Source organism: Thamnophis sirtalis, unplaced genomic scaffold, assembly GCF_051295495.1.
Source record: "Thamnophis sirtalis isolate CommonGarterSnake01/CBP01778 unplaced genomic scaffold, rThaSir2_p1.2 scaffold_5, whole genome shotgun sequence".
Lineage (NCBI taxonomy): Eukaryota > Metazoa > Chordata > Lepidosauria > Squamata > Natricidae > Thamnophis > Thamnophis sirtalis.
In genome coordinates, this window is record NW_028261385.1 from 82,287,387 (window position 1) to 82,303,596 (window position 16,210).

General features: G+C 38.6%; 1 protein-coding gene across 6 annotated transcripts in view; it reads right to left on the reverse strand.

The window, feature by feature from the left end:
* ELAVL2 (ELAV like RNA binding protein 2) overlaps positions 1-16,210 on the reverse strand; it is a 157,985-nt gene that overhangs the window by 11,448 nt on the left and 130,327 nt on the right. For all 6 annotated transcript variants that reach the window (XM_087716130.1, XM_087716131.1, XM_087716129.1 and 3 more), the window contains 2 exons: positions 5,186-5,339; positions 165-390 (listed from right to left, as the gene is read on the reverse strand). In XM_087716130.1, coding sequence (XP_087572256.1) covers positions 165-390; positions 5,186-5,339 — 380 coding nt within the window. The remainder of the gene's footprint in view (positions 1-164; positions 391-5,185; positions 5,340-16,210) is intronic.

Sequence of the window (16,210 nt, forward strand, 5' to 3'; positions counted from 1 at the left end):
AGCTACCAACAGATGGCAGTGCCTCAAAGTATTTTCTGCTATGTCTGTCATATATTAAATTTAATAACCAATAGTTCCCATGTGAGGAAAATATATTTCTACAGTGATGCTGTTTAGGGGAAAAATTCCAGAATGCTTAAGAAACAACGTACAGTTCCACGTACCTAAAACGTTGAGCCTGCTGAGCAAGAGGTCCTGGGTACCTCCTATTTGGAGACTGGTACAGCTGGGAGAGAATGGCCTGATTTGTTTTTTGGCTTGGATTGTTGGCAAACTTTACAGTGATGGGCTCCGTGGCCCCGGGAGGTTTCTGCCCATTCAAGCCCTTGATGGCTTCTTCAGCTTCAATCCGCTTGTCAAATCGGATAAACCCCACACCTCTTGAAACTCCTGCATAAAAGCACAAAGGAATTCAACCATTACTTCCAAGCATTATAGTAACCTCCTCCCCAAAGAACTTGATTTTTTTCCCAGGCATAAATAAGAATCATAGAAATCAAAGCACAAAAAAGAACCAGATTCAACAACTGAAGTGGATTTTTATAAGAAGCAATATAACATATAAAGCATTGGCAAGGAAGCAGGAATACAAGAGATGGGAACCAAATAGTGGGTGAAACCCCGTTTATAAGAGACAAAGCAGAAAATGGCTTCTTAGATGGGCATTTGGTGATTGTGTCAAGAATGGGTGATGGATAAATTGGAATGGATCTGGCTGTTTGGTTCTTACAAGATGCTATATATTTTGATATTATCATTATGTTGAATTTATGCTAATAGTTCCTATTGTTGTTGGTTTTTTTTACTATATTTGACAATTTTTAATTATTTATTAGGGACGCGATGGCTCAGTGGCCAAGACACTGAACTTGCTGATCAGAAAGGTCGGCAGTTCGAATCCTTAGCGCCGCGTAACGGAGTGAGCTCCCATTACTTGTCCCAGCTTTTGCCAACCTAGCAGTTTGAAAGCACGTAAAAAATGCAAGTAGAAAAAATAGAGACCACCTTTGGTGGGAAGGTAACAGTGTTCCGTGCACCTTTGGCATTTAGTCATGCCGGCCACATAACCACGGAGAGTCTTCAGACAGTGCTGGCTCTTTGGCTTTGAAATGGAGGTGAGCACTGCCCCCTAGAGTCGGAAACGACTATATGTGCATGGGGAACCGTTATCTTTTTAATTATTTATTACAAGCTGCCCAGAGTTGCCTGATTGAAACAGCACAGAAACATCTATACTACCATTGTAACAAATAAAGACCAGACCCAGCTTAATATTAAATCTGATTACAAACATGCCTCTGGGTTTAGTATAATATGACATATTCACATTAAGCTGTTTATTTTAATTAGTCCAAGTCCAAATAACTGTAGCCAGTTCACAACTGGCTACATGAAAACTAATGCAAATCAAAAAAAGAGATGGGATCCAGACAAAATAAAAATAATAAGGGGGAGGACAACCAGGACTGCAAGACTTTATGAAATGTGAACAGGCTGGGAGCCTTTAAATATATATATATATATATACATACGTGTGTACCAAATATTGATACAGATGAAAAGCCTATAGAAACTAAGTTCAGCATATTGAAACACAAAAGCATCTAGATATATTGTTGATTTTTATCTGTGCTGTACAATGACAACTTCTCCCAAACCAGCAGTAAATCTGAAGTGAGAGGACTGAAATGCAATAAACAAATATACACATACATAATCAAAAATGTAGTTATAGGTGTATTTAAAATAATACAATTGAAAGTCCTGGAAAGCTTATGGGATATTTGCATTATAACTATTGCTATTATTATGGGTGGGGGGTGGGGGGAGAAAGACAGAGAAAAGATTTAAACATCTAAGGAGGGGGAAAGGAAAATTAACTATTTTGATGACTTTAGAGTAGACTTTTATAACAACTAACCTTATAACAACTACCTATATAACAATCTGTCTTATGCCATCACTGCATACTTCTGCCAGTTTGTCTCCTGCAGCAACACACCTTTATTCTCAAGGTAAAAAGATACTATTCTCAGAAGCTTGTAATCTCCAAACAGCCAAATTTCTCTTTTTATTTCTCTTAATCAAGGAATATGAAGGTTTGGATGTTTAATTTGGAATGCTAGAAGGGAGCAAGGCAAAATGGACAGGCTTGCTTTTTTCTTTTCTTCCATACAAGGAGAATATGTGCCCCCCCTTTTTTTCTTGTTGCTTGTAAAGTGCTATTTGCTTTGTTCTGCTAACTTCTGATCTAATCTGGCGTTATTAGAGGAAACTATCCTTTATTAGATGCCGTTTTGATCTAGTAACAGACCTTTTCATCTTTCCCTTAAAATGATTATGATGAAGGCAGCCTCCGAGAAACCCAGCACAGCAATTCTAGGCTTCCTTACTTAGAGAAGAAACTCCTGCTGTGTTCAGTGAGACTTGTTCCCATATATTGGTAAAAATGGTAGCCAAAAGAATTAATACTTTGTGAAGCTACAATTCTTATGTATATTTACCAGGGATCAGTTCCACTGAATTCATTAGGATTTGCATAGCATTGTGCTATTAGATAGGTAAAGGGCATTATCCTATTTATTTATGAATATATTAAATGGCAATTCTGTATTATGATAGAATTTACACCACTACATTTAATACAGGAATATTTACTACACTATAAAAGTTTATTTTGCAAAAACTATTTTGGAGCTTCAAAATTTTAGAAATGTTTTTTGTCCTTAAAGTGGCAGCTCCTTTAAATTCAGATAAGAAGTTCTGAAATCTTGACTGCAGCAATTTGAAATCCATTAATCAATTCTTTCTATGAACATTGATGGCTAAGAAAGAAATAATAAGATGTAAGCAATATATAATAATATATATCTAAATATATTATCTGTCTCTTTGCTCTCCAGTATTTTATAAGGTGTCAATTGGTAGAATCCATTGCTTCCAAGGAAAGCTCACAAATTCAATTTCTAATATATGATGCAGGTTTAAGAAAATACCTATCTGAACCTATAAAAATATTTATTTATAGCTCAGGGTTGAAAGGAGAGGTCCTTTGATACACTTGATTGTTTTCTTGCAGATGTTTTATCATCCAGACTACTTATCTGAACTATTGAAAACTGAACTTCTGCCACTGAGACACAATGATTTTTACTGGGAACAGAATTTGATATGACATTTAAAAATATAGTTAATAGCAGAGGTGGTATTCTGCCGGTTCACCCTGGTTCGGGCTCTGCCCACCTGCCCTGACATCATCATGGACGCTCTGTGCATGGGCTGAAGGTTCAGCGCATGCACAGAAGCGCCATTTGTGAGCTCCCGGTTCTGAACCAGTAGCGAAGTAAGAGAATTTCATGCCTGGTTGATGAATGAATATGCCTGGTTGATGATGAATTTAATAATTTTCCATTTGGCAGCAAGTTTGCTTAAAGCATGATGATACAATTCCAGTAAATACCACATGAACTAATATATTCCAGATTACAAGTCTGAATTCCAAATTATTGTATTTCAAACTCTAGTTTTGAAATAGATGAAATTTAGTTTCATCTAAATGTCCTTTTAAAAAAAATATATCTGTGTAGCTCAGGGATGTCAAACACAATTTCATTGATGGTTGCATCAGGGTTGTATTTGATCTTGGGGGACAAGAGTAGACATGGCCAGGGAGGATGTGGCCAGCTTGATGTCATTCGTGTCGGAGGCATCTGTGGTGGCCCGAGTACTCTGCCAGAGAAAACGGGCTCCTGAGCTCCGTTTTTGGCTACGATGGCCTCCTGCAACCCTCTGTTAGCAAAAATGGAGCTCAGGAGGGCAGCTGGAAGAGACACCGTAGGCCAGTCCTTCGCTTTTTTCCAGGGTGGTCCTGCAGGTCAGATCTAAGCACCCTGGTGTAGCTCAATTTTCTCAACTATCATTTTTAGTTACATACATTGTAAGCTATAAACCATCTGCATTTTATTCTTGAAGACTTGAAGCTCCTTTGTTATAGCTTTACATTTGAAAAACAGTTGGCAAGATATATTCAGGCTTAAAATTAGGATAAATTTTGCTTAGGTTGGTTTTAAAGGAGAATTTCAGCTAGTGTCTTGATGCATAAGACTTTGAAAAACCCAATAGGCATACATGCAAACAACACATAGTTTGCTTGCAATCAAAAGCTGTTTTTAAAAAATCCCAGTGGCTGATGTAATTCCATCAATTTTAAGCCAAAAAGAAAAATAAAGGATAAAATAAAACTCTAATTATACCATCATAGAAAAGCAAAAATTTTTGAGAAGCACATTTCTTTCATCATTCCTGTGGGAAACTAAATGCTATTTTTGCATTAAATGGGATCCAAGTGTTATTTTAAAATTATTTTATTAAAACAAGTCACAGATGTACCCTTTTTTGTTTGTTTGAAACAGCTTAAATTTTTAAAGCAACCCAATCAAATTGTTAAAATTGAAGTGCTTTAAGAATCTAATGAATATTTTCCTAATATTTTGTAATTTCTCTGAAAATAAATGTCAAATTATTGTAGAGGATATATTTCATAGTATAATCCGACCAATGCATTACATTGCTTCATGTGTATCACATATAAAAAGATAACAAGACCAATGTATTCACTGAGTTGGCAATACCTGGAGAATAAAAATCGTGTTTAACAAAAATGAACTCTTCAATATTTATGTATCAAGTCAATCTTCCTTTCAGTCTTATTTTTTAAAAATCTGGTTATTTGTTTTTCTCAGGATCTTGCATTATCCTAACACCGAAAAATGGGAATTGTAAGGTTTGTTTTAAAGCCTAAATGATGATTATGAGTTTGTATTCCACATTTTCTTAGTTTGCGGAAACTGCTAAGACCACTAAAGTGCAAGACTTTACTCCCCCCCCCCTTTAAGACAGGTTTTTTTTAGCATTTTATAAGGAACATTTTCTTCATTCAATGCTTGAGATTACAGCAACTATAAGAATGTATAAATTTATTACAAGGCATGAAACAGGCTTCAAATATGCAGCTTCAAGGTGGAAATGACTCAGCCTTGCCTGACTACAAACCAGGAGTTATTTTTATCCATGCATATTTATGAACAATTCCAGCAGAAAATTGTATTTTCTGCCCCACATAAACTTTTATATGTTCAATATTTTGAAGGCTGAGAAAGACAGGGCAGAGCAGCTTTCTACTTACCAGTGACTTGGTCAACGAGAATGCGGGAAGTAATAATACGTCCATATTGGGAAAACAGCTGTTCTAGCTCTTTCTGTGTCATAGTTTTTGGGAGACCGCTGACGTACAGGTTTGCATCTCTAATAGAAGCTGAGCTTGGCCGTGCATAAGAAACCTGCACAATGAAAAAAAGCAACTTGATCATGCAAATGACCGTATAATTGGAGTAGATGGTTGCCTACTTTTAAAAACACATGAGTTAACTCTACTTTCAGATCATACATCCTTGGCCTGTTTTGTCTATTGTGTCATGGAGGGAAGCAGGGCAGAATGCCATTTGTATGGGAACCTAATGGGATTATATTAAACCAGGAGACCCGGGGTTTTTTGGGGGACCAGCCTGCTCTCTGTGGCTGTTCTTTGTTGCTTTAGAGCAGAGGTGGGGAACCATGGCCCTTTTATGACTGTGGACTTCAACTCCCAGAATTCCTGAGCCAGTCCACAAGTCATAAAAGGGCTTCCCCCACCCATGCCCTAGAGCAGTGATGCTTAACCTATTTGGCACCGAGTGACAAATCTGGAACGTGTATGCGCCAGAGCTCCTGAATCCGGAAGATAGCAGCTGGTCTGGTGCGCATGCTCACCAGCCAGCTGCTCTCTTCTAGGTTCTGGTGCACACATGTGCAAGATGGAACCTGGAAGAGCTGGCGATAGCGCGCATGCCCACAGAGAGGGCTCTGCGTGCCACCTCTGCCACAGGTTCGCCACCATGGCCCTAGTTTCCTAGGAAAGTAAAAAAAAAAGGGCAAAAGTGGACAAGAAGCTTGGCATGCCACACATGGTGGTACCAAATCCCACTGTGCCCCTGCAGGGTTTTTTTTCCCCTTTACCAGAAAGAAGTTAAAAACCAGGAAGTGAGAAGATAAATACAACCCTTGGACTCGGTAACTGGCAACAGAGAGGTTAAAAAGAACTGATGAACAAATATTCAGTATTATATTATCTAGAATGCATAAAGGCACTTCAAATGTATGCTGGCAATATGAACAACATGTAGGGACATTTTATCACGCTTGATGAACAAGCTGAAAAGGCTGAAAATTTTTGAATCACAATATGTTCTTTGATACATAGAATTTTAAAGATTAATATTCTGTTAAAGCCAGAACTTTACGATTAATGGACAAGCACTTAGAAAAAAAACCCATAGAAGATTATTTCAATATATGATTCAGCGGAAAGATTACTCTAGTCACAGAGAAGGAAAGATTCAACACAAGCCACTAAGGAGGAATAGTTGGTGAAGTTGACAGATTTTGCTGAAATCAATTAATTAACTTATTTAACATCTACATTTATTGGTGAATGGAAGCCTCTTATGGACATTTGCATAAAAATGGGGGGGATGAACTCGTGACTTAGGGTTTTGACAATTAGACAAGAAAGAATGTATAAAGAATAATATAATGTAACTTTAGAAAGAGAAGTTAAATATGTTTGCACTTATAACTGTCATGAAGGATACTGTAAGTTACGTCTTTATGCCTTTTTCTTTATTTTCTTTCGATTTTTGTTTTTACTTTACTTTTCTTTTTCTGTTTACTGTTACCTTAGATTTTACGTACCTGTTTAAAAATCTTAATAAAAGTTTTCTTTAAAAAAAAAAGGATTATACTATCATATACTTGCAGGGAAAAGAATGGAGACGGAAGCAGGGCAAAATACAGTAATATTTAAGTTTAATTTTGTCATGTGCTATGCTGTCAGATTTGCCCCCATCGGAACTCTACTGCATAACCCCTTCATTTACCTGCTGATGTTCTGATGCTGCTACTGAGCAGGGCCCAAGTAGAATTATCATTGCATGCGCTCAAATGCCATAGGCATCTTATTTCTTGCTTGCCAGAAAAAAAAATGCAATCCAGCCAGCTGGTTTTTTTAAAAATCATAATTGCCAATTACCAGCGAAGAACAGAATTTTACTGGCAAGAAATAATTAAAGCATCTTTATTTCTTGTTGCCTTCTATTTAGATTCCCCCCCCCATTTTTTTTTAAGGAAATGAAGTTATGTCAATTGATTTCACTGGCTATATAATGTGGACACCCTGCTGATAAAACTACTATTAAGATATCATTAATTTCTGTCTTGTTATGAGTGAAGCTCAGAAAGCCAAAAATGTTTTCTGTTTTAAGCTGAAAACTGAAGTATAAACATATTTCAGGAAAGCTTTAGTCCCCTGCCCCTTATTTGTGCTTTTCAATTATTATATTACAGAAGGTTGGCAACAAAATTACATGAACGTATGTATGACAACTGAAAAAATATAAATAATGCTACCCCATGTGTTAGCAATTGCATAAAATGTTCCATAGTTTCTTATTATAAAAAGGTGATTTTATTTAGAGAAGTTATTTCACACAGTTTAAAATACATTGTTTTTAAAAAAATAAGGAAGTGTAACCTGAACTTTGTGAAATTGGTGCCAGCTTAGGAAAAGCTACTGTAACTAATAATCAATGCTACAGCGGAATGGATATGATAAATAGTAAATATAGCAAAAATATAAAACTGCTGTATTACACATTTTTCCCATGTAGGTCAGATTGTTATTTTTTTAATATTGCTTTTAACATAACGGATTTCTAAAAGTCAGTGCAACTCCTTAAGATTTTTATCAGTAAGGTTTGATAACATATCTTTTAACCTCTTTTAATCCAATTGAAATACACAATCCTTTTCACTAAACCTTAACTTTAATTCAAAAGCAGGGCCTGGAATTCCTTAGGTTTGTCTTAAAAGAGTCTTCCTTCATCAAAATTTCATTTACAAAGTTATACAACACTCTTACATGATTCGTTAAGATACACTAAATTGTCTAAAGAACACTATTTAGCTCATGAAATTGCTGGGAACTAGAACTGCAGGCTAATTTATTCCCAAACAAATTGGTGCTTTGGAGCACTTTTCAGTCACTTAAAAGGATTTTCTGTGGCTCTAAGTCAGAGATGCCAAAGTGAATAAGAGCTCCAAATACAAAAGTATTTCAAAGAAGGAAGACCAAAATAGCACACTGTCTCCGACTAGCACTGGACAAGTAATTAAGCAATAACTGCATTGCTTGGGACAATATAACTGAACTAATTATCTAGCAAAGAGTATTAGTGATCCTAAGTAGGAAGCAGGTGGAAATTCATTCTGTGTTTTTATTTTGAATTTTTAGATATATTGTTGAACTGAAATTTAGTAACCTGAAGTGTATATTCTTTTTTTAAAATTTCCATGGGAAAAATGAATTAGAGGATAGTTTGTACAGAAATGTGTACGCTCATGAAAACGGAATTTGCAGAAATTGTGCCCAAACTGCGAACAAAAATATGCACCATAGTGATCAAGTGTGAATTCAATTAGCTCTTAAAAGATCAACCAGTCCTGTCTATCATTAAAATGACTACGCTGAAACTGCTTAGGTCTGTTTACCGATGACTTTGGGAGAGTCACAACACTATTCAGAGGAAGTGACAAAAATCAATAATCAACCTGCCATAAGTGCACAGGGAAAAGATAAAGTAAAAAAATATATATGTTTTTGAAAAAAATCTCTTCCGCAAAGAAATGTTGCTGTTGAATTTTGGGGTAGGAGACCCTCCAAAGGAAAAAGGGAACAGTTGAGCTCTGGATAGCAAAATTATAGTTTTATTGGTGTCCCTGCCTCAGTCCTGCATTTCAATATGTTGTCTTCCATTCTAAAATGCCAATATCTTTTGTGAACGAAATATATTCCATTATATGCAGGTTAGCTAGCACCCAAGAAGCAGAACAATTTATAATTTAATGATATTTAAAGTTCAACATCATGTCATCATTTCAGAATTGCCAATTTAATGGCTTATTTTAAAAATGGGGTTTTCATAATTTTGTTTGTTTGAAAATAGATTTACACATCACCATAAATTGTTTCTATTTGAAAAAAATATACATCTTCCAATAAGATGTAATCGCCTTTGCACATTTCACTACACAAAATTTGAATACATTTTGTGAAATAAGACTAATGCCACTGCATAAATAAATATCAGTTATTAAAACAACTTTCTGTGAATTTGGCAGTTTCAATTTCTTAGTGGGTTTACTAATATGTGGTTGATTATAAAGTTTTCCAATGTAAACTGAAAATTGTATGGATTCACACAAATATGTTTAATTCACTGACAAATGTCCTGTTCAACTTTTTTGGGGGACGGGGGGAGAGAATCCATATTACTAATTATTTTTTAAAAAGTATGTTATAGAATAAGAATAATTGGATATAGATTTTAGTTTGTTTTAAATATATATATTTTAAGTATATTTAAACCAAATATATTCTAAGTATGAAGACTTAAGTTTCATACTTACATCACCCTATATGTAGATTCTCAATCATGAGGTCATGGTTATCAGAACTGAAGAAGCTTCTTGCATGAGAAGTAAAACATTTGAAAAGTACCTTTGGGACACACTAGTCACAATGTAATTCACAAGGTCAAAGTTGGAAGAACTTTGCCTTCATGCATACTCTTATCTTTGAATTGGTCTGCTTGTTAAATGGGAAACATTTCCCCAATAAATAGCAGTTGTGCTATCAATATCAATCCACAATTAATGAATAGTGTTAAACCTAAAGATGAGCCAAAGCAACAATTACTGGGCTTCATCCAAGTAAAATTTACATTCCATCTTTCCACTATATGAAGCAGTCCAAACACTATTGTTAATCAATAGCTCTGGTCTGAATAGAATTCTTTATTGGCCAAGGGTGATTGGACACACAAGGATTTTGTCTTTGGTGCATATGCTCTCAGTGTACAGAAAAAGACAATATACATTCGTCAAGAATCATAAGGTACAACACTTAATGATAATCATAGGGTACAAATAAGCAATCAGGAAATAATCAATATCAATATAAATCGTAAGGATACAAGCAACAAAGTTACAGTCAAGCAGTCATAAGTGGGAGGAGATGGTGATAGGAACAATGAAAAGACTAATAGTAATAGTAATGCTGCCTTAGTGAATGGTTTGACAGTGTTGAGGGAATTATTTGTTTAGCAGAGCCATGGCATTCGGGGAAAAAAACTATTCTTGTGTCCAATTGTCTTGGTGTGCAGTGCTCTATAGCGTAGTTTTGAGGGTAGGAGTTGAAACAATTTATGTCCAGGATGTGAGAGGTATGTAAATATTTTCATGGCCCTTTTTTTGACTCGTGCAATATACAGGTCCTCAATGGAAGGCAGGTTAGCAGTAATATATATTTTTGCAGTTCTGATTATCCTCTGAAGTCTGTGTCTGTCTTGTTGGGTTGCAGAATGAAATCAGATAGTTATAGAGGTGCAGATGACAGACTCAATAATTCCTCTGTAGAACTGAATCAGCAGCTCCTTGGGCAGTTTGAGTTTCCTGAGTTGGCGCAGAAAGAACATTCTTTGTTGTGCTTTTTTGATGAGGTTTTTGATGTTAGGTGTCCATTTCAGGTCTGGAGATATGAAGAACCTAGAAATTTGAAGGTCTCTATTGTTGATACTGTGTTGTCTAGTATTGTAAGAGGTGATAGTAGGTAGGGTTTCTCCTAAAGTCTACCACCATTTCTACGGTTTTGAGCCAAGGTGGCGCAGTGGTTAAATGCAGCACTGCAGGCTAGATTTAGATTTTTTAGATTTTATTGAGCATTTATATGCCGCCCTTTTCCCTGAGGGGACTCAGGGCGGCTTACAGCAATGAGGGGAAGGGAGTGCAAGACAAGACTAAAAGAAAAAAAAAACGTGAGTAAAAAAGAAATTAACCATAAAAACACAACATTCACTCAACATTCGGGCGGGGTGAGAATAAATCCTATCCCCAGGCCTGACGGGATAGCCAGATCTTGAGGGCTGTGCGGAAGGCCTGGACTGTGGTGAGGGTACGGATCTCCACGGGGAGGTTGTTCCATAGCGTCGGAGCTGCAACTGAGAAGGCTCTCCTCCGCGTAGTCGCCAGTCGGCACTGACTGGTGGATGGAATTCGGAGGAGGCCTCCCCTGTGCGATCTGATGGGACGCAGGGAGGTAATTGGCAGGAGGCGGTCTCTCAGATAGCCAGATCTACTTCAGGCTACTTCAGTTGACTGCAATTCTGCAGCTCGGCTGTTCAAATCTCACCGGCTCAGGGTTGACTCAGCCTCCCATCCTTCCGAGGTGGGTAAAATGAGGACCCAGATTGTTGCTGGGGGCAATATGCTGACTCTGTAAACCGCTTAGAAAGGGCTGAAAGCCCTATGAAGCGGTATATAAGTCTAACTGCTATTGCTATTGTTCAGTTCCAGATTGTTCTGGTCACACCACAAGGCTAGTTGTTCAACCTCCCATCTGTATGCAGTTTCATCATTGTCTCGAATGAGACCAATCACTGTTGTATCATCTGCAAACTTCAGTAGTTTAACAAATGGATCGTTTGAGTCATTGGTAAATAGAGAAAAGTGGAGAGAAAACACAGCCTTGGGGGAGGGGGGGGGCTCCTGTGCTAATTGTACAGGTATCTGATATGATTTTGCCTAGCTTCACCTGCTGCTTCCTGTCTGTTAGGAAGCTTGTGATCGACTTACAAATGTGTTCAGATACCGCTAGCTGATTTAGTTGTTAGAAGAATGTCCGGTATGATGGTATTGAATGCTGAACTAAAGTCTACAAAGAGGACCCCTGCCTAGGTCTTTGGAGATTCAAGATGTTGTAGGATGTAGTGCACAGCCATCTTAACAGCATCATCTGTCTATCTATTTGCTCAGTATGCAAATTGCAGAGGGTCTGACAGTGGATCTGTAATGGTCTTTAAGTGTGACATCACTAGCCTTTCAAAGGTTTTTATAACTATAGATGTTAGAGCAACTGGTCTGTAGTCATTCAGTTCGTTGATGGTGGACTTCTTCGGCACTGGAAAGATAATGGAGTGTTTGAAGCAAGAAGGAACATGGCACATCTCTAGTGATTTGTTGAAGATTCAGGTGAGGAATGGGGGCCAATTGGTCACCCCAGGCTTTTAAGCAAGAAGGAGTTATCTTGTCTGGGCCTGGTGCTTTTCCTGGCTTCTGTCTGTGAAATAGATCTTGCACTTCCTTTTCTGTGAACACCAGGGGTTGTGAACCCAATAGGATGGGGTCAGTTGTCGGAGGCTTGGCTGTTGTTGGTGTGTCTGGGATGGGAGTTGTGAAGATAGGTGGCACAGTTTCCTTTCAAACCTGCAGTAAAATACGTTCAGGTCATCTGCCAGTTGTTGATTTCCTTCAGCCTGGTGTTAAGTTCCCTCCAGCAGCAAAGACATGGTGATCTTCTTAGAGTCAGCCGATGTCTTGCTGACCGACACTGCAGGGGCGTCCAGAGGATTTTTATTAACGGCGAAGCAGTCGTCCTTCCACCGCTGCTGGTGGCGGGGTTGCTGGAGGCGCCGCTGCTGACTGGCTGTAAAGTGGTGGCCAGGCATCCAGTTGCGGGGCAGGCGGTTAAGGTGGCGCGGCATACTTGGGCCAGGTGTCCTTTCTTATTACATCTGTGGCAAATGGCAGCCTTAAAAGGGCAGACAGAGCGAGCATGGTTGCCCTCGCAACCCAAACAGGTGGCTACAGTGGAGCGGTTGGCTGGTTGAGGCGGCAGCCGTCTGGGCAGGGCTTGTAGGCGGTCTACCTGGTCTTCCTCCAGATCGTCTAGGGGAATCATCTCGTCAATGAGGCAGGTTCGCTGGGGAGGAGTGAATGGTAGCTGGACGCAGTGCATCTCAGCTGTGGATTGCTCCAAAGGTTCAGCAGCTCTAGCCTTCTCCACTGCCTGTTGTAAGGTGATTTCTGCCCTAGCGAGCAACCTCCGCTTCAGGCAGAGATCCCAAACCCCACAGACAAAACTGTTCGACGAGGGAGTCATTGAGGTCGACGAATTCGCACTGGATAGCCGCTGTTCGGAGAGACTGTAAGAATTGGCTTACAGTCTCTGAGTCTCTCTGCATGTATTGTCTAAAAGGATAGTGGCAGGCTATCCTCGAAGGCGTAGGGACGTAGTGGTTCTTAAGCTTGTTGATAAGCGTGTCCCAATTCAGTTCATACACGGCCAAAGGCGAAGCGAGAGCCCTGGACATATTAAACATCTCGAGACTGCACGAGCTTAGGAAAAAGCTACACTTGCGGTCCGAGGGTAAGTTGTGATTGTTATTTGCTATGAGGAAGCATTTGAAGCATTCCAAAAAGCCAGCCCATGACTCGCCAGAGGTTCCAAAAGGTGCGAATGGTGGGAGTGAAGCCATGGCTGTTGCGGCTTGAGGTAAAAAAAAAATCTCTTGTAGAAAGGAAGGAAAATAACTGAGTTCCTTTTTCGGTAGCTGTTCAGGCAGGAACCGTCAGCATCCCACCTTCGTCGCCAGTGTTAAGTTCAGTATTAATTGAAGAGGCATGAAGCGGCTGAGGTAAGTGAACAGCAGTTTATTCAGTAGAACAGCAACAAGAACTATGTACAGTGATTCAGCACATCACCCTGCTTGACAGCTATTTATACAACAGCTGTCAAGCAGGGCGACCAATAGGAATGCCTCGGGCAGCCCGTGCTCAGCCAGCCGCGCCTTAGCCAATCAGGTGTGGCTGAGCTGTTGCTGGCTGTCAATTATAAGTCAAGGACTTGTGGCCGGTCGTAAGTCGAGGAAATTAGGACCGGTAGCAAGTCGAGGACTTAGAACCTGGGAAGGAGGTTTGCCTTAACTGGTGATGTTTTTAAGAGCTTTCAACATGTTTGCTGGTTCATTTGTTGAGAACCAATTCCTTAGCTTTTCAGAGTAGCTTCTCTTTGCTGCTCTAATCTCCCTTGTTAATACATTTCTGGCCTGATTGTATAGCATTCTATCACCTTTTTTGTCGGCTTCTGCTTTGGAACGACGTAGCTGCCTAAATTTAGCTGTGAACCAAGGTTTATTGTTACTGTATATTCACAAGTTCCTGGTCAGAACACATAGGTCTTCAAAGAAGCTGACATGTGATGTTACAGTATCTGTGAGTTCATCCAGGTCTGCAGAGGTTTCTTCAAAAAAATTTCCAGTCGGTGCAGTCAAGCCTGTAGCTTTAACTTTGCCTCCTCAGTCCAAGTCCTCACTGATTTAATTGTTGGTTTCATGGCTTTAAGTCTTTGTAAGCAGGTACAAGGTGAATCATGCAATGATCAGACTGGCCCACAGCTGCTCACGGTAAAGACCAATAACCATCTTTTAGTGTTGCATTGCTTTATTAAACTGTATCTTAATTCATGCCTTTCCCTTACTCGAGCCATGAGCTTGGCTGAATGTGAACAAGAACTTGGGATACAAGCTTTACTAATTTTAAATTTCCCCAAAGGATAAACTGCCAGTGCAATATTCTTTATCTTAGTAAGGCTGCTAAGGCTATTCAGAATTCTGGAGAAAACCTGGCTGAAGCCATCTTGTGTTGCCTCATAGTTGCCATTTGAAAGGCAACAGACCTGCGTCTAAAAGCAGCCAAGCTGCCAGGTTGATGTGGTGAAAGACAAGCATTCGGCAGTCATAGTTAAAGGATCTAAGGCTTTATCTGATGCATGAAACCAACAGAAAAAGTAACAAAGAAAGATTTAGCATAACTGAAAAACCACTGTGACCAATTTCACAATTCCTAAGCTTCAACAAGCAAACATGCCAAAGAAGGAATTTCCTAACAGAACAGTTAATCAGTGGAACAATTTGCCTCCACAAGCTGTGAATCTCCAACACTGGAAGTTTTTAACAAGAGATTGGACAACCATTTGTTTGAAATGGTATAGGGTTTTCCTGCCTAAGCAGAGGCAGGACTAGAAGACTAGAAGAGGTTGGACTAGAAGACCTCCAAAGTCCCTTCTAATTCTGTTATTCTATTCTATTTTGTTCAGTTCTGTTCCTAAAAAAAGCAAGTGCTTTGTAACATGGTGAGGACTTAAAGCCACTCATTGTGTTATCTTTCAGTCTCTTGAACTCTAAGATAAGGTTTCTTAAAAATCTGCAATACAGTGTAAACCTGTATTCCATACTCCCTCCTTACTTTTTTATTTAGCGACTACACACGACAACCATTCTAAGAAACGACATCTCCCACACATTCCACAACAGCTACAGACCCACAAGTTCACATAATTCAATATGTGCCTACTGCTGAGACAATCTTGGGAAAAAAAGATCCACACATGTGTAATTGCACCACCACGTCCTTCTATATGTTCTTCTACAAGTTAGTAAGAGGGTAGAGACTTACAGTATGGTGTATTGGAACATTCTGGAAGGAGGAAGATCAATTTTTATTTGTTGGCATAATCTAGCAAAAAGAAAAGTCACTGCTTTGTGGGGATTACTAAATTTAGTTCAATAAACTCTATCTGCTTCTGTTATCTGGAGCAGAATGAGAGATCTCCAGTATTATCTTTGTTACTTGAATTATAATAGGTGTATAGTTAATATGATGTTTTTTGGCCAGCACACTACTTCAGTTCTTTCAAAACGAAATTAAAAAAACAAAAAACCAAGAATATGCTGTATGCTAAAAGAACCCAAGATGTGATATTATAGCAGAAATATGGCACAGAAATTTTGATCAACACCTCAATGCAGGAAAAAAAAATACAGATCCATTTTTGTATCTCTTTATCTCAGGACAGTAAGTATGTGATCAAAATGTCCTGAAATTCTACACATCCCCTGGCAACTATATGGGTAAGCAATCTGAATGGAAAAATTATATAAAAATATACTTAATTTAGCATTTTTCCCTCACAGTTCCTTGGTCTCAATTCCACACACATAAGCTGCTACCAACAAAGGAATTATATCTTTATTTACCCTTTTTTAGATTAATTAGAGCTTCAGGGAAATGTGGCCACTTATATCTGGGAAATGACAGAGAAAAGGGATTATAAATCCCTTTCTGTTTTTACTACTGCTTGTAAGTGCTTTGAAATTAAAAGACCTAGAGGAACTTAGTTACATAATACCGTATAAAGATTTTATCTAGTTACAGCACAAAC